The sequence below is a fragment of the Budorcas taxicolor genome, chromosome 10, assembly GCF_023091745.1.
Source record: "Budorcas taxicolor isolate Tak-1 chromosome 10, Takin1.1, whole genome shotgun sequence".
Classification (NCBI taxonomy): domain Eukaryota; kingdom Metazoa; phylum Chordata; class Mammalia; order Artiodactyla; family Bovidae; genus Budorcas; species Budorcas taxicolor.
In genome coordinates, this window is record NC_068919.1 from 75,936,296 (window position 1) to 75,955,526 (window position 19,231).

A 19,231-nucleotide genomic window follows, 5' to 3' on the forward strand; every position below is an offset into this window, starting at 1 on the left:
CAGCATCAGGGTCTTTTCCAATGAGTCAGATCTTTGCATGAGGTGGCCAAAGTATTGGAGTTTCAGCCTCAGCCTCAGTCCTTCCAGTGAACACCCAGGACTGGTCTCCTTTAGGATAGACTGGTTGGATCTCTTTGCAGTCCAAGGGACTCTCAAGAGTCTTCTCCAATACCACAGTTCAAAAGCATCAATTCCTCAGCGCTCAGCTTTCTTCACAGTCCAACTCTCATACCCATACATGACCACTGGAAAAAACCATAGCCTTTACTAGAGGGACCTTTGTCAGCAAAGTAATGTCTCTGCTTTTAAAGATGCTATCTGCTATTGCTAAATCACTTCAGTCGTGTCCGACTCTGTGCGACCCCGTAGACAGCAGCCCACCAGGCTTCCCCGTCTCTGGGATTCTCCAGGCAAGAACACTGGAGTGGGTTGCCATTTCCTTCTCCAATGCATGAAAGTGAAAAATGAAAGGGAAGTCGCTCAGTCGTATCCGACTCTTAGCGACCCCATGGACTGCAGCCTACCAGGCTCCTTCGTTCATAGGATTTTCCAGGCAAGAGTACTGGAGTGGGGTGCCATTGCCTTCTCCGAAGATGCTATCTAAGTGAAGTGAAGTCACTCAGTCGTGTCCGACTCTTTGCGACCCCATGGACTGTAGCCTACCAGGCTTCTCTGTCCATGGAATTTTCCAGGCAATAGTACTGGAGTGGATTGCCATTTCCTTCTCCAGCGGATCTTCCCAACCCAGGGATCGAACCCAGGTCTCCCGCATTGGAGGCAGACGCTTTACCATCTGAGCCACCAGGGAAGTCCTAATGCTGTCTAGGTTGGTCATAATTTTCCTTCAAAGGAGTAAGCGTCTTTTAATTTCATGGCTGCAGTCACCATCTGCAGTGATTTTGGAGCCCCCCAAAAATAAAGTCTGACACTGTTTCCACTGTTTCTCCATCTATTTGCCATGAAGTGATGGGACCAGATGCCATGATCTTCGTTTTCTGAATGTTGAGCTTTAAGCCAACTTTTTCACTCTCCTCTTTCACTTGCATCAAGAGGCTTTTTAGTTCCTCTTCACTTTCTGCCATAAGGGTGGTGTCATCTGCATATCTGAGGTTATTGATATTTCTCCCGGCAATCTTGATTCCAGCTTGTGCTTCTTCCAGTCCAGCGTTTCTCATGATGTACTCTGCATAGAAGTTAAATAAGCAGGGTGACAATATACAGCCTTGATGTACTCCTTTCCTTATTTGGAACCAGCCTGTTGTTCCATGTCCAGTTCTAACTGTTGCTTCCTGACCTGCATATAGGTTTCTCAGGAGGCAGGTCAGGTGGTCTGGTATACCCATCTCTTTCAGAATTTTCCACAGTTCATTGTCATCCACACTGTCAAAGGCTTTAGCATAGTCAGTGAAGCTGAAGTAGATGTTTTTCTGGAATTCTCTTGCTTTTTCTATGATCCAACGGATATTGGCAATTTGATCTCTGGTTCCTCTGCCTTTTCTTTTTTTTTTTGGGGGGGGGGGGGTTTAGATTCTGTTAGTTGTCTATTGCCCATAACTTTTTTTTTTAATTTTTATTTTTACTTTATTTTACTATACAATACTGTATTGGTTTTGCCATACATTGACATGAATCCACCACAGGTGTACATGCGATCCCAAACATGAACCCCCCTCCCACCTTCCTCCCCACCACATCCCTCTGGGTCATCCCCATGCACCAGCCCCAAGCATGCTGTATCCTGCATCGGACATAGACTGGTGATTCGATTCTTACATGATAGTATACATGTTTCAATGCCATTCTCCCAAATCATCCCACCCTCTCCCTCTCCCTCTCCCTCTAAGTCCAAAAGTCCGTTATACACATCTGTGTCTTTTTCCTGTCTTGCATACAGGGTCGTCATTGCCATCTTTCTAAATTCCATATATATATGTGTTAGAATACTGTATTGATGTTTTTCTTTCTGGCTTACTTCACTCTGTATAATTGGCTCCAGTTTCATCCATCTCAACAGAACTGATTCAAATGTATTCTTTTTAACCGCTGAGTAATACTCCATTGTATATATGTACCACAGCTTTCTTATCCATTCATCTGCTGATGGACATCTAGGTTGTTTCCATGTCCTGGCTATTATAAACAGTGTTGCGATGAACATTGGGGTACATGTGTCTCTTTCAATTCTGGTTTCCTCAGTGTGTATGCCCAGCAGTGGGATTGCTGGGTCATATGCCTCTGCCTTTTCTAAACCAGCTTGTCCATCTGGAATTTCTTGGTTCACATACTGTTGAAACCTAGCTTGAAGGAGTTTGAGCATTACCTTGCTAGCAAAATTCAGACTTAAATTGAAGAAAGTAGGGGAAACTGTTAGGCCATTCAAATAGGACCTAAATAAAATCTCTTGTGATTATACAGTGGAAGTGACAAACACACCCTGAGCTGCCCATTATATCATGCATCTTTCTTTCCATCTGATAAAAGATGAATATCTTTTCTATTCCATCCAGTTTTCCATTGTGTTCTATACATAATAGAATAAGTCCTTCAATATTCCAAGTACATTTATGAATTGTTACCAAACTAAAACATGGATCTGCTCACCTGACACTGGACTGTGGTAAAGGAAAATACAGCATTCACTACAGGACACTAAGCAAGGAGAGGAGAAGGCAATGGCACCCCACTCCAGTACTCTTGCTGGCAAATCCCCTGGACGGAGGAGCCTGGGGGACTGCAGTCCATGGGGTCGCTAGGAGTCGGACACGACTGAGCGACTTCACTTTCACTTTTTACTTTCATGCATTGGAGAAGGAAATGGCAACCCACTCCAGTGTTCTTGCCTGGAGAATCCCAGGGACAGGGGAGCCTGGTGGGCTGCTGTCTATGTGTCGCACAGAGTCGGACACAACTGAAGCAACTTAGCAGCAGCAGCAGCAAGCAAGGAGAACAGACACCTCATGCTCAAAGACCCAAACCCACCAATGGTTTTCTGGGGAGCATTTTTTTTTCTTTTTTTCCTTTTTTTTTTACTTTACAATACTGTATTGGTTTTGTGAATCTGCCATGGGTGTACATAAGTTCCCACTCCTGAACCCCCCTCCCACCTCCCTCCCCATACCATCCCTCTGGGTTATCCTCTGGGGAGCATTTTTAAAGGCAACATTTGGGTGATGGTTGCAGTTTGTGGACTTGCTTCTATTGGTTGGAGGTGAGATGACAGGCTGATGTTTCAGGACTCTTAATCATCAATGATTCTAGCTAATCTGGGGGCTGTGTGCTTGTGGTCACCATCCTCCACCAGGATGAGGGTCTTAGTTTTTGCTGAACAACTGAAAGATATGCGTCAGATTGTTGTGTATATCCCCTGAGGAGGAACTAGGGCTCTGTTTAATAATCATTACTTTACTTGTTGCTTTTGCTTTATTTCTGCATTCCCTCACTTCCCTACTTAGTAAATGTTGTAAATCTGTTCCTTGGGACTCAGAAGGCCTAGGAGTTGTTGTTTAGTTGCTAAGTCATCTCCAACTCTTTGGCAACCCCATGGTCTGCAGCCCGCCAGACTCTTCTGTTCATGGAATTCTCCCAGGCAAGAATACTGGAGTGGCCATTTCCTTCTCCAGGGGATCTTCCCACCTGGGGGTCAAACCTGCATCTCCTGCATTGGCAGGCAGATTCTTTACCACTAGCCCCAAAGCCTAGGAGACTAAGCCTTTTGCTACAAACAAATGGGGGACAGAGTGGGGCTTTGGTACCCAGGGGGACTCTGCAGGGTCCTACTCAGTCCCCCTTTTATTTGATAATTCCTTAGTCCCATTGGAAATATGAGTGGGACAAGAAAAGAATAGAGTTTTGGATAGAGAAGTTAATCATACCTTAGCAGGGAAACTTGGTGGTAGGGGCACTCAGTTTGACTAGGTAAAACTAGTCATCAGAAAGATGAGTCTGAATTTTAGCTACTCAGACATTAGGAAAATAATGATGCTGATTTAAGCAGAAAGTAATATGGGCATTAGAAAATCTCTTTAGGTTTATTGAAAGACTAAATCCATGTGACTCACTAGTGGTAGAAAGTCTCCAAAGTTTTATCAAAGTAGAATACAAAACAGAGCAAGATATAATTTCTTAAATCTTTATGGAACATGTATTCCTTTCCATCTTCTCCGATGTTGCTTTTCCTTTAGCCACACTATTTTTACAGATTTTGCAGGCCTAGACTAGAGGTCAGCAAAGTACTGCCCTCTAGCCAAATTCAGCTCAACTGTTTTTGTAAATAAAGTTTTATTGGAACATGCATACATGCTAAGTCACTTCAGTTGTGTCCGACTCTTTGTGACCCCATGGACTGTAGCCCACTAGGCTTCTATATCCATGGGATTTTCCAGCAAGAATGCTGGAGTGAGGTACTATCCTTCTTCAGGGGATCGTTTGCACTCGGGGATAGAACCCACAACTCCTGCATTGGCAGGCAGATTCTCTACCACTGAACCACCAAGGAAGTCCCAATTTTTATTATATCTACCTTATTCTAGGTGAACATTATGAGAAATATTTCCTCACTGCTCTCATCAGGTGTCTTACTTGTAGAGACTGCACACACAGTGATGTCCTCCATGCCTGCCCTGCAGTGAAAAGGGCACCCCTACCTCTCTCAACTGGTGTTACAGTTGCAGAGACTTTGGACAAAGCCTTGTTCACCACCACACTGCAATAATGGGGCAGTTGCCGTTTCCCTCCCATCTGGAGTAGAGGAAAGATTATGAAGAGAAGGGAGTTAGATAAAGAGATTTCCTACAATCTGTGTTTAAAACCCTGGGCAGACCTCTGAAAGTAATCAGAATCAATATAGAAAAAGGTTTGAGAACTGAGCTCTGGTGTGGTATCCATCAGGCTTCAAACTGGCCTCTGGGTAGTCCATAAGTGGAGCAGAACAAAACACTGAAAAGGCATTAACAATTAAATTGACGTTTGAGCCACAGCTCATAAAGGTGAGCTTGGAGTCCAAAACAGTTTGCCTACTAAACTAGGTAATTTAAATAGAAAGCAGAGTCTCAGAACATAATACTCATCATCATACCAAGAACCAGGAAAACCATAATTCACATGACAGAAGATAATCAGCAGACATCACACTGAGATGACACAGATGTTAGAACTACCTGACAAGGATTTTAAAGATACTATAGTAATGAAAATGCTCCAAAAAGCTATTACAGGCTCGAAACAAGTGAAAACATTTAAAGTCTCAGTAAAGAAATAGATTATATATTTAAAAAATCAAGTGGAAATTTTAGAACTGAAAAATTTAATAACCTAAGTAAAAAACTGGCTCATAATAGAATAGCTATAACAGGGAAGAATGACTGTGCTTTAAGTTAGATCAATAAAAATTATCCACTATGACGACAGAGAGAATAAAGATTTTTTAGAAAGTAAACAGGGCCTCAGGGACCTGTGGGCAATAACAGCGACAACAAAAATTGTACGTTTGTATCTTATGATTGAAGCAGTGATTTGAAAACTTCCTAAATTTGGTAAACTCCTAAAGGGAAAAACCCAAAGTAATGTATTCCCAGACACATCATAAGTAATTTGCTGAAAACTAAGACAAAGAGAAAATTCTTCAGAGCAACTAGAGAAAAGCATTTTATTAGCTAATATGCTTCTGAATCAGAAAACATGGAAGCCAGAAGAAGTGGTAAGATATTTTTAAAGTGTCAAAATGAAAGAACTAACAACCCAGAATTCTTCATGCAGTGAAAATATAAGATGATATAAAGACATTTTCAGATGAAGGAAAACTAAGAGAGCTTTTTGCCAGCAGACTTGCTCTAGAAAAGGAAATTCTTCAGACAGAAAATGATAACAGAAAGAAACTTGGACTGTCAGGAATAAAAAAAAAAGTACAAATGAGAGAGTAGATGTAGGGTAAATGACTGGTTTTCTCCCCTTATATTTTTAAAATGTTTGATGGTGAAAATCAAAATTTATAACATTGCATGTTATAGTTTTCAGTGTATATAAAGGTAACATTTTTTCATTCTCAGTTTTTCCTGAGATGTAAAGGTAATTTTTAAGACAACTATATCATAAAAGAGGAGCGATAAAGGGAACTAAAAGTTAGTAGGATTTCTGCATTCCACTTGAAATAGTAAACTGTTGGTATGAGTAGACTATAATAAACTCTGTGTACATAAACTGTAATACCCAGTGCTGCTATTTAAAATACTCTATGACAAGATGTACTTTAGGAGGGAAAAAAAACACTATAGACAAGTCAATATTGAATGCTAAAAGAGGTTCAGAGCATGCACAGGAAAGCAGAAATGGGTGTTGGATTTTGTCAAGTGCTTCTTCGTATTAATTAGTGTTAATTAAACTGTTAATGGTTACACTAAATCAGTTTGGAATACTTAACCAGCTTTGCTTTCCTAGAATAACCCTACTTGGTCATAATATATATGTGTGTGTGTGTGTGTGTGTGTGTATAAATGATAAAAAAATATTTTGACATATGAATATTTAACATAAATAGAATCATACAATATGTGACCTGTCTGCTTCTTTCACTTGGCATAATATTTTCAAGTTTCATACATGCTGTAGTTTGTTTTAGTACTTCATTCCTTGTATGGATATCCAGTATTTGTCCATTCATTTGTTGATGGACCTTTGGGCTGTTTCTGCCTTTTGTTATTTGAGTACTGCGAAGACATGCTTCTACATGTATTTGTTTGAGTATCAGTTTTCAGTTCTTTTGAGTATATACTTATAAGTGGGGAATTGATTTTTGAGAGGGTGCAGAAGCAATTCAAGGTTGGAAGCATAGTCTTTTCAATGTATGATGCTGAAATAATTGGAAACCTCATAAGCAAAATATCGCCCTTGACCTAAACCTCACACTCTACTTAAAATTACTTAACTCAGAATGAATAGTAAATCTGACAGATAAAATAAATGTGATATGTCAAACTATAAAGCTTTCTATATGTGAAACTATAAAGAAAAACTTAGGAATGAATCTTTATAACTTAGGCTAAAAAGTTCTTAAACATGACACCAAAATGGTTCATAAAAGAAAAAGAAATAAATTGGACTTTACAAAAATTAAAAACTTTTGATCTGGGAATGTAACCCTTTAAAGAAGATGAAAAGGCAAGCCATAGACTAGGAGGAAGTCTGCAAATCACATGTCCAAGAAAGGTATTGTATCCAGAATGTATTAAGAACATTCTAATCTCAATAATCAGAAACAGTTCAGTTTAAAAAATGGGTAAAAGTTTTGGACAGCTTTACCAAAGAGTAAATATGAATGACAAATAAGCACATGAAAAGGTGTTTAAATCATTAACTATTTTTAAAAATGCAACTTAACAATACAGTGAGATACCATTACATACCTATCAGAATGACTAAAGTAATGTTGAGCAGCTAGCCCTCTCATAGATTCTTCATGGGAATGTAAAATGATAGAACCATCTGGGAAACAGTTTGGCAGTTTGCTATAAATTTAAACTTGACCTTATCGTGTGATTCAGCAGTCATACTGCTGTACACTCATCCTAGAGAAATGAAAATTCATGGACGCACAAAAATGTATATACTCACATACATGGCAACTTAATTGTAATGATCAAACCTTGAGAACAACCCACATATCTTTCAATGGGTAAATTAACTGTGGTACATTCCACATAGTAGAATACTACTCAGCAATAAAAAAAGAATGAACTATTGATGCACACAGTAACTTGGATGGATCCCAAGAGCATTGAGTGAGTGAGTGAGTGAGTGAGTGAAGTCGCTCAGTCGTGTCCGACTCTTTGCGACCCCGTGGACTGTAGCCCACCAGGCTCCTCCATCCATGGGATTCTCCAGGCAAGAACACTGGAGTGGGTTGCCATTTCCTTCTCCAGGGGATCTTCCCAACCCAGGGATCGAACCCGGGTCTCCCGCGTTGTAGGCAGACGCTTTACCGTCTGAGCCACCAGGGAAGTCCCAAGAGCGTTATGCTAAGTGATAAAAAGAGATCATTGGTTCTGGAGATTAAGGTTTGAAGAAGGGTGTGACTCTAAAGGGGATAGTGTACAAGGATTTCTTGGTCTTGATGAAACGGTTTGTGTACTGATTATGGTAGTAGTTAAATGAGTCTGTATAGGTTTTGAAAGTACTACACCAAAACAAACAAACAAAAAAAAGGTGTGCGTGTAAAAACCAGTGAATCCAAATAATATCTGTTTTTGTTATTCAGTCACTCGTGTCTAACTTTGCAACCCTGTGAACTGCAGCATGCCAGGCTTCTATGTCCCTCATTATCTCCCGCAATTTGCTCAAACTCATGTCCATTGAGCCAGTGATGCCGTCCAACCATCTCATCCTCTGTCACCCTCTTCTGCTGCCCTCAATCTTTCCCAGCATCAGGGTCTTTTTCAGTGAGCTGGCTTTTCACATCAGGTGGCCAAAGTATTGGAGTTTCAGTATAAGTCCTTCCAATGAATATTAAGGTTGATTTCCTTTAGGATTGACTAGTTTGATCTTGCTGTCCAAGGGACTCTCAAGAGTCTTCTCTGGCAGCATAGTTCGAAAGCATCAATTCTTCAGTGCTCAGCCTTCTTTATGGTCCAGCTCTCACATCCGTATATGGGAAAAACCATAGCTTTGACTTTATGGACCTTTGTTGACAAAATGATGTCTCTGCTTTTTAATATGCTATCTAGGTTTGTCATAGCTTTTCTTCTAAGGAGAAAGCATATTTTAATTTCAGGGACCATCTGCAGTGATTTGGGAGTTCAAGTAAAAAAAGTCTGTCACTGTTTCCATTTTTTCCCATTCCTCTCCCCCCATCAATTTGCCAGAAAATGATGGGACCAGATGCCATGATCTTAGTTTTCTGAGTGTTGAGCTTTAAGCCATCTTTTTCACTCTCCTCTTTCACTTTCATCAAGAGGCTCTTTTAGTTCCTCTTTTCTTTCTGCCAGTAGGGTGGGATCATCTGAGGTTATTGATATCTGAGGTTATTGATATTTCTCCTGGCAATCTTGATTCCAGCTTATGCTTCATCCAGCCTGCCATTTCGCATGACGTACTCTGCATATAAGTTAAATAAGCAGGGTGAAAATATACAGCCTTGATGTACTCCTTTCCCTATTTGGAACTAGTCTGTTGTTCATGTCCGGTTCTAACTGTTGCTTTTTGACCTTCATACAGGTTTCTCAGGAGGCATGTAAGGTAGTCTGGTATTCCTGTCTCTCTTAAAAATCTAGTTTGTAGTTAATAATGTTGTTTAACATCAATTTCCTGATGTTGATAATCAGGAATTCGGTGTTGTAGTTAAGTAAGATGTGTTCATTGAGGAAGGCTATGTGGAAGGTACACAGTAACTACTGTTTTTGCAATCTATTGTGGATCTTGAATTATTTACAAATAAACATCAAAAAATGTAGAGTTAAAGATTTTCAAAAGTAAAGAAAATAACATGAATTGGTTAGAGCACTGTTATACTGAGGCAGTGAGAAAAGTGATCTAAGAGGTTTTTTAATTAAAATAATAATAGCTAAGGATTTCAAAGAAATTTTTATTCTGCTAATAGTAGATTCTCAGTGCTTGGTCAGCTACATGGGAAAGTGGGACAAAGCCTCTATCCAGGAGAAGTAGCAGCAAGATTTGACGTCTGGTTTAATTATTGTTGATGGTTTGATTTAAAAATCAGTGAGGGACAAGTGATGTAAGTATCGTTTCTACTCCAAAGAATGGCATTTTGCAGAATGTAACAGCTGGCTTAACAGTGTTAAGTTATTCTTTTATTTAAAACAAAACAAAGCCTTTGCACAAGAAAAAAATTCCAGCTACTGTTTCTCTTTTGTGTCTGCTAATCTATTTTAGTTTTGAATCCTATATAAGATACAGCTAACCTTTCTGGGAGGGATTGGGGGCAGGAGAAAAAGGGGACGACAGAGGATGAGATGGCTGGATGGCATCACCTACTTGATGGACGTGAGTTTGAGTGAACTCCGGGAGTGAGTGATGGACAGGGAGGCCTGGCGTGCTGCGATTCATGAGGTCGCAAAGAGTCGGACACAACTGAGCGACTGAACTGAACCTTTCTGGAGCTTGCCTTATTTTTATCTTTCTTTCCCCTTCTTCCCTCCTCTTTTCCCTCTCCCACCCCATTCCCTCAGCCCTCTACCTACCCTCCTTCTCTCTTCCCTCCCTTCCTCTCCCCTCTCTTCCCTTCTCCTTTTCTCTTCCCCCTTTCACATACTACTGCCTTCTCCCCCTTTTTCTCCCTCTCCCTCTTTTTTTTTCTCCCTGTAGAGACTATCTGCCAGTATCATCCTTGTATTTTGATTTTGAGGAGGAAAGCCCCATAAGTCTTGTTAAGTAGAATAATGGTGGATGGAAGGGCTTTCCAAAATTCGACCTTAATTTTGTAAAGCAGGCTGGTTTTAACCTGACCAGTTCAGTTGGTTCTGAGACCTGGAAATCAAGCTGTCAACTTAGGAAGAAACATTGAAGGTACTTGAGGAAATTCATTTTCTGTGCATTCATGTAGGATTGGCAGAATCTGGCTCCTCATATAACAACTTTTCCTCTGTAGCCTTGGAGGGAGTTGTGTTTACATTCGATTTTGAATGAGAGAATTAAGCTTGGATGCATCTCACTCCTTCTCTGTCTCTCCTCTGTGGCCCTTATGGAAGCAGACAGTGTTCCTAAGGTTGCACTGGTGTACTGAACTTGACACAGAGGTCTTTTAGGGACTATCTGGAATACCCAGAGCTGATAGAACACTGTCTCAGAGACTATCAGTGGAAGACATTCTCCACTTTGTTGCTTTCTACTGGATCTATAGAATTTCCATCTTTTTAAAGATGATTTTCAGACATTCAATAGAGATTTCTAGGCAAAGGGCAAAAGTTTAAAAAATGCATTTAAAGTAAGCCAGTTACTGGCTTTACTTACCATGAAGAGCTTTTCTCTTCTATAACCATGTAATGACTACCTACCTTTTGCTTCAACCCATCAGGATAACAGTCTGTAAACTATGTATCTTGATCTCTTACTCTTAAAATGTTACAAAATACCCACAGGGAAATTGAGTTCCTGAAGCAGTGGGTGGCCTACTTGTGAGTAAGCTAGTTTTTTCCTTACTATTAATAATTACAACAGATTGTTCTTCTCTGTGTGTGCGCGCTCAGTCCTTTCCAACTCTTTTCAGCCTTATAGACTGTAGCCCTCCAAGATCTTCTGTCCGTGGAATTTTCCAGGCAAGAATACTGGAGAGGGTTGCCATTTCCTACTCCAGGGGATCTTCCCGACCCAGGGATCAAACCCATGTCTCCTGCATTGGCAGGCGTCTAGAGGTGTGAAAAGCACACCTTAAACTACTTTAACTTTGCTATGAAAATATTCTTAATATGTTAAAAGACAATGATTTCCGGTGTTGGCTTTTGAAAATGGGAATGCTTTTTAACTTTCTCTTTCATGGTTAATTATGCCCAGAGTCTTTATTTTAATCACCACTATGCAATACTTTAATTCCGCTGTTAGCTTCATTACATTCTCTGCTTTGGTTTCTGAAAATAATTTTAGAGAAATAAAACCAAATTGTTTCCAATACAATGAATTGTTTTCACCGCACTATTAATGAATCTTTTCTTCATTACCACCACAAACCTAGATGTTGCGAATGTTTTTAAATAAGCAAATTAAACACTATTTAGTCTTGTGATTATAGTAAACAAAGAGCACAATAAAATTTAACTTACCTGACTCAATCCTCTAGTTTTTACTGACCTTTCTTTATTGGAAATAGCTATCTGTCGTTTAACTTCCCCCTATAGAGGTAATGTTATTAGAGAGAAGCTGGAAGGATTCCCAGGGTTTTGATTCTAAAGTGTAAGACTTGAAACTGTAAAACCAATAGAAGAAAAAAGAGGGGAAAAGCTCTTTGACATTGGTCTTGGAAGTGATTTTTTTCAGATATGACACCATAAGCCTAAGAAACAACCACAACAAATCAATAATGAGACTATATAAAACTAAACTTCTGCACATCAGGAGACATATGAGGAGTCTTCAGGTATATGCAAAGGTGCTCAATATTCCTAATCATTAGGAAAATGCAAGTCAAAACCACGATAAGCCAGATCACCTTGTAATTGTTAGAATGGCTATCATCAAGAAAGACAAAAGAAAGTAAATGTTGTAGAGTATGTGGAGAAAAGAAAACCTTTATACCCATTCCTGTTGGTGGAAATGTAAATTGGTAGCGCTATTATGGAAAACAAGATGTTCCTCAAAAAATTAAAAATAGAACTACCATATGATTCCAGCAATCTCACTTCTGAGTATGTATCTGAAGAAAATAAAATCAGTGTCTCAAAGAGATATTTGTACACACATGTTCATTTCATCATTATTCACGATAGCCAAGATATAGCAACAACATGGTTCTGTCAGTGGATGAAGGGATAGAGAAAGTGTGTGTGTGTACAAACAGCAATGGAATGTTATTCAGCCATAGTAGAAAGAAAATCCTGCTATTTACAACAACATGGGTGAACCTGGAGGATACTGTGGTAAATGAAATATGACACACAAAGACAAATACTACAAATACTCACATATATGTGCAATCTGAAAAAACTCAAATTCATGAAAGCAGAGAGTACAACAGTAGTTACCAAGGTCAGGAAGGTGGGGAAAATGGAGATGTTGATCAGATGGTACAAAGGTTCAGTTACGTGGGATGAATAAGTTCTAAAGAGTTAATGTACAGCATGGTAACTGTAGTTGTTAATAACAACACTGTATTGTGTACTTGAAATTTGCTAAGAGAGTTGATCTTAACTGCTCTCCTCGCCAAAAACTAAATTATAACTGTGTGAGATGATGGATATGTTAATTAGTTTAACTTTGGTGATCATTTCAGTTTTTACATATTTTAAAGCATCCTATTGTACACCTTAAATATATTCAGTTCTTATTTGTCAAGTAGACATTCATAAAGCTGAGAAAACAATGACCAGCAAAGTGCTGTGAGCCCGTACTTTCCACTGCATCTTTTGTTGAAGGCTTCATGGGGAGGGGACAAATAAGAGCACGGAGCAATGGGTCAAGACCTGAATTCTAAATTTTGGCTTGCTACCAGTTAGTATATTTTTGTGACAATGGAATTGACATCACCTTTGTCTTGTACATGCGGTCCTGTTGAACTAACAGTTAGTGAGCACTTATTCTTTGCAAGAGATGCTTGGAGATATTATATCCAGTTTATATTGACTAAATGCTTTTGTTTGTTGTTGATTTAGCCTTTTTCTTCAGTGTTTTGGTCCAGAAAATTACACTGTGACTGGAAAATTTTCCTCTAAAGAGGCTTTTATTTGTATGGAAAATCTAAATAATCTTGGCAAAAGGTTTTATCTGTGATTTAAAAGCCATAGAATTGATACTATTTTGTAATATTACATCAATTCTCGATTACTACTAATTTATTAAGTGAAGGAAGTAGAAACCTCTCAATCCTAGCAGTGCCTAAGTTATATAATAATGCTTATGGTTTACTAGTTGATTCAAAATTATTCTTTTTTTAGCAAAATAGAAATTGAACTGGCTTCCTAATTAAACTGGCTCTTCACATCCCAGAGTGACTATTTTTGTGTTGTAACCCAAGTAAAATAAGTATTTTAGCATTTTGATGGTGCCTTTAATGAATTGCTTCCTTGGTGGTGCAGAGGTTAAAGCGTCTGCCTGCAATGTGGGAGACCTGGGTTCGATCCCTGGGTTGGGAAGATCCCCTGGAGAAGGAAATGGCAACCCACTCCAGTATTCTTGCCTGGAGAATCCCATGGACGGAGGAGCTTGGTGGGCTACAGTCCACGGGTCGCAAAGAGTCGGACACGACTGAGCAACTTCACCTTCACCTTTAGTGAATTAGTAATCATTTAGGCTTAAGAGATGCTGCTTCCTTTAATATACTGTATTAGTTAGAGGAATATTGATTTAAATATGCTTCCCAATGTTTATTCACAGATCAGTGAAAGCAAATGCAGATTTCAGTTCTGCTGAGATAGGATCATTCTTAGAAACTAACAGTTTCAGAAGAAATGCCTCAGGTAGTGGGTTTTTTTTTTTAAAAAGAGCTGAACAAAAGGAATACAGAAGAACTCTGTTTTATCTCAAGTCCTTATTCTTATATGTACTATGGTGACAGCTTTACTGCAGAATTATAACTGTAAAATTGTTACATAACATTGTTAGCTTGTAAGGGCCCATGATTGGGCCACCTCATAGCACTAATTACAAATAGAACAGCATTTATCCAGTGCGAAGTAATATCTCTTGAGATTATGAGAATAAATGAGATAGTATGTTTGAATTAGCTTTGAGTGTATGCACGTGTTTTAGTTTCATATTATCTCTGAGATAGAAGGATGGGTGAGCAGGGAGAGGTTATGGAGAAGGTAATTTTTATCTCAATTATACATTACCAAATTGAAGCAAAAATCACAAAATTGAATTCATAACAGAGCTTGAATTAGGAAAAAAAAACTTGTATCTTAAACCTCTCTGCAGTTCTTCAGGTAGAACATGATGTCTTAAGTAATTTTGACAAATTTACCTCCTATTCTAAAACTTAAATAACATCACCATTGAAAGGACCAAGAATACATGTGTCTATTGATGAGTCTGATTTTAAGAAGACCTGGTATACAAAACCCTACATTATAAATATAATTTATAGAGTTTGTAAAGTAATTTCACTTTGCCCTTTACAATTATTCTTTGTATTATGGACTACCATTGAATAATTGAAAAAGTACATTTACTTAGCATTTCAAAAACACAATAAATTATATATTGAAGGTTTATTTTAAATGCAGTTTTATTCATAACCCTTTCAGTCCAACTGAAAGTGATTTTTGCTTCTTCTGTTCCTTAATGCCTTGTTTACCACAATCGTAAAACATTTAAATTGTCTACTATTGTGGTTATTTATGTGTAGAATTTCTTATTCTATTGGATTGTCATCTCCTATGTTTCCTTGTATACATTAAGTGCTTAACAAATATTTATTAAATGAACAAAGTTTCACCTATACTTGATCACACAGTGGTAATCAAGGCAAAAGGAGGGAGAAGTAAGACTCTCTCCCAGGGGACTTATGGGGGAACATTTTCATTCTATATTTCCCCATCCCCATCTCCCGCTCACCAACAAGAACTGCTTCTTAGTGAGTCTCCATCTGCTGGAAGTGAATCATATTCCAAGTGTGTGTATGTGTGGGGTGTGTGTGTCCGAGAGAGAGAGAGAGAAAGGGCGATAGGGAGGGAATGAGAGAGGGAGGGATGAGTGGAGGGAGCAGTGTGAAGCCGTAAGGAGGAGAAAAAGCAAAAGAATTACAGCAGAGAACAGAATTATCTGCCTGCATTTTGGCATTTCTAGTAGAGAAATATAGAAGAGGGTGCATTAGGCACACAAGAAGCAAACAAAAAACAGATTTTATCATCAGAAATAGCTACCCTGATAGAATGATAACATGATTAAAGTAAAGCTTTTAGTAATGAAGCCCTTCTCTATATTCTTGCTTACGAATAATGCATACACACTTCAAGTTTTTTGCAGACAACAGAAAAGTCTAAAACCAGGATCAGTGGTAACTGACAAAGTCTGTTTGGTAAGAAATTTGGAGATATGTAGATGAATGTATGTATGTATAACAATGGCTCTGTTTTCACGTTTATAGAATTCCATAAATATCTTTATTTGTTGCTACTTTGTAACAGTGGTGGATAACAAAGACTTAGCTCTGATAAGGGGTTTTCGTATATAAGGTTCCTTTCCATTAGAATAAGTCCCTATCCATGTCAGAGTTGTTGCTTTATCTGCTTTTTTTTTTCCTAGATATTTATTCTGATGAGTCTAATCTTGTGTTAGAACATAAACTTTTTCTGTTTCTTGCTATCTCTCTCTTTTTTAGGAATATTTTATGAACAAGACCCTTTGAATTTTGCAGACTTTTAAATATCATTTTGGTTTAAAAAAAAAAAAAAAGGGCTATAGCTCTGAGTCTTTTCAGGGTTTTGTCTAACTATTGCCATTCCAAACAGCCATTCATTGTCTCCGATCACTCTCTGCCTTAGAGTCTTCCATTGGTTACGCGCATATGTAGACCTTTCTCATTCCAGAACCAAACATAATAGACTTTTTTCCCTTTTTCTGTGTTATCTTTGACATTACAGAAAGATTTAATATATTCTGTCACCAGCTTACTTGGAGACACATTAAGACTCTTGAATTACACTTCATTTCATAAATTATCCTCTTTTCCTTAGACTTCAGTTTTTGAAACATTGGGTTCTAATTAAACTCTTTTCTCAAGAAATATAGATATATTTTTTAATGTAGATGTGAGTCTTCTTTTCAGCAAAAAAATCTACAGTTTGAAAACTAAAGGTCAGATGTTTTAATTATTATATTCCTTTACTCTCTTTTTTCCTTAAAAAAAATTAAAACTAATATAAGATATAATAATATGGAAAACTGGTTGGTTGTGAGGTATGTGGGATCTCTGTACTAACTTTGCAATAATTCTGTACATCTCAAAGCAGTTCTAAAAGAAAATGTTTATTGAAAAATATGTGAAGGACATTTTCATTCATATGAATTTCAGAAATATTCAGGGTGTTTTATTTCTTACACATCATGAAAAATCTAACAAATGTCAATACTCTTTGCTGTCTTAACTATTGAATTAATAATAAAGCTTTGAATCAGTTTGAGAACATTATTTACTTCCAGATCCTTGTATAATATTGTAAGAAAGTAAATGATGAATTGGTCTCCCAACATCAGACCCACTCTGTTCCTCTCAAATCTTCCGTGGCTGAAGTGGGAATTTTTATAGCCTGAGGAGTCTGTCCTTGAGTTCAGTCTCAAGCAAAGAGAATCAGCAACTCTAGAACTTGACTGAGGAGACAGCATTGACCACATCTTGCTGAATTTTATCTGGACTTTCTTCAATTCTTAAGGGCTCTAACTCTTTTTACAAGACTCTTGATGGTATAGGTTCTTCTTTGATCTGAAAGGACTAGCCTGCAGTGGCACATCTGAATATGAAAGATAATTCTGAAAGTAATTGTGTGTTGCATTTTCCCTTCTCAGCTTTTTTTTTTTTTTTTCCTGAATCATTTTATAGCCTAATCATCCTAGCTTTTGTTTCTAGGGCTCTACTTGACATGACAAGTATGATGATGATATGACAAGATGATGTCCCTAGAAAATAGTTGTAGATTTGTGGTTTAGCAACTGGTTTATTAAAGGCTGATATAAATTGAGAACTGATTACCTTGCTTATTGCTATATGGAAGAAAAGATGCTGTTCCTAAAGGACCCGTTCTTTCTCTCCCAGACCTGCAGACAGAACAGCTTGAAAATTTTCTCAGGCTAAGGAGTCCTTGTCAAAACAGATTTCTATTTGAAGCACTAAGCTGCCTAGGGTATTTACAAATAGCCCAAATGAAATACGATGGGGCTGAAACCTTAGAATGGGAAAAAAAGAATTTTTCACATTTGCTTAACCCCACTGGACCCATTGTTAGATAATTACAAATAATATTAAAGTGTTTTAACCACTTGCTAGTCATCTTATATCAAAGTATGTAAGTAAGAAAAAATGGCTAGCCTGATTAAAAATTGGACATAACACATTATCAATATATCTGATATAAAGCCTGTTCTACATTTTATTTTGAAAATTACCAGCAGCATCAATTTTGTTTTCTTAAAGTCCTATGACTGATATTTTTAAACTGTTGTACTCATATCCTGTTACAGTATTCAGTGGCTTTACTTCAATAATGAAAAAGTCCATTTTGTTGGTGACATCTTGAAATCTGGAATAGGTAGCAGTATTAGATAAATTACAGTTTTTCCTTTAAGATAATTTGAGTTTCATCTGTGAAGGTAATAAGCTCAGAATGCTGAAGTGCAGCTGGAGTAAACAAACTATTTTCCTCCTTTTATAACTGTTTCAGTGTGTGCAACTTTGAGTTCAAAGAGGATCATACTTGAATGTACTGAGTGAAAGAGAAGCGAAAGAATATTATTATTGTTATTTTTTTATGTAACTGCTTAATTTCACATTTGTTGGTGATGTTTCTGAAGTGTCTGGCCTTTTTCACTGCCATCTCCCAAAGTATGCACATAAAATTTTCAGTGGATTGTTTGAAATCTAATCTTAAAAGCTAAATTCCTTGCTTAGTAAGATATACTGAACTGGTCCTGGCTTATTATATTGATTTTTGACAGTTGCCACCTATAAAGAGAAGTTAACCTCTCCATACAACTAGTTTATTGTCGCCTTTGTTTCTCTTCCTTACTGACAGAATCCCAAGGACTGCAGCCAAGCCAAGAAGCTGGTGTGTAACATCAACAAAGGCTGTGGCTATGGCTGTCAGCTCCATCACGTGGTCTACTGCTTTATGATTGCATATGGCACCCAGCGAACACTCATCTTGGAGTCTCACAATTGGCGCTATGCTACTGGAGGATGGGAAACTGTGTTTAGACCTGTAAGTGAGACCTGCACAGACAGATCTGGTGTCTCCACTGGACACTGGTCAGGTAAGAAGCCTGTGCAACTTGTCATCTCTCTGGGTTGAACTACTGCATAACCAAGTTATCGGATTTCTACTTACAGCCGTATAGATTATAGTATTTTTCTCTGCATTGTGAATACTATACGTTATCCAGATAAAATCTGGAATGGTAATATTTTATTCACAAAGTGTTTCATGATAAATGTTTTATTTTTTGGCCACACCACACAGCATGCAGGAATCTTAGTTCCCCAGCCTGTGCCCTCTGCCGTGGAAGTGCAGAGTCCTAATCACTGGACTACCAGGGAATTCCCCCATGATCAGTTTCATCTCTAATGTTCATTTTTATCTGGATCTAGCAAAATCACTAAGTTTTTTCAAGGAACATAATTTATTCTTTCAATGATGATGACGTACCTTCGCTTTTTGGGGTGCTTTCACATTATTGTACTCATTTGATCCTCGTAATTATAACATAGATTGCTGGTTCTCAAACTTCAGCATACATGAAAATTATCTGGAAAGCTTATTAAAATACTGTTTTCTGATTCAGTAAGCCTGAGACAGGGCCTGAAATTTGTATTTCTGACAAAGTTTCCAGGTTCAAAGACCATTCTATGAGAACCACCTAGACA

At 38.1% G+C, this 19,231-nt stretch overlaps 1 protein-coding gene across 1 annotated transcript in view; it reads left to right on the top strand.

Annotated features, from left to right (window-relative positions):
* The window catches only part of FUT8 (fucosyltransferase 8), a 171,063-nt gene that overhangs the window by 88,883 nt on the left and 62,949 nt on the right, over positions 1 to 19,231 (top strand). Inside the window, exon 5 of the mRNA XM_052646732.1 lies at positions 18,384 to 18,621. Coding sequence (XP_052502692.1) covers positions 18,384 to 18,621 — 238 coding nt within the window. The remainder of the gene's footprint in view (positions 1 to 18,383; positions 18,622 to 19,231) is intronic.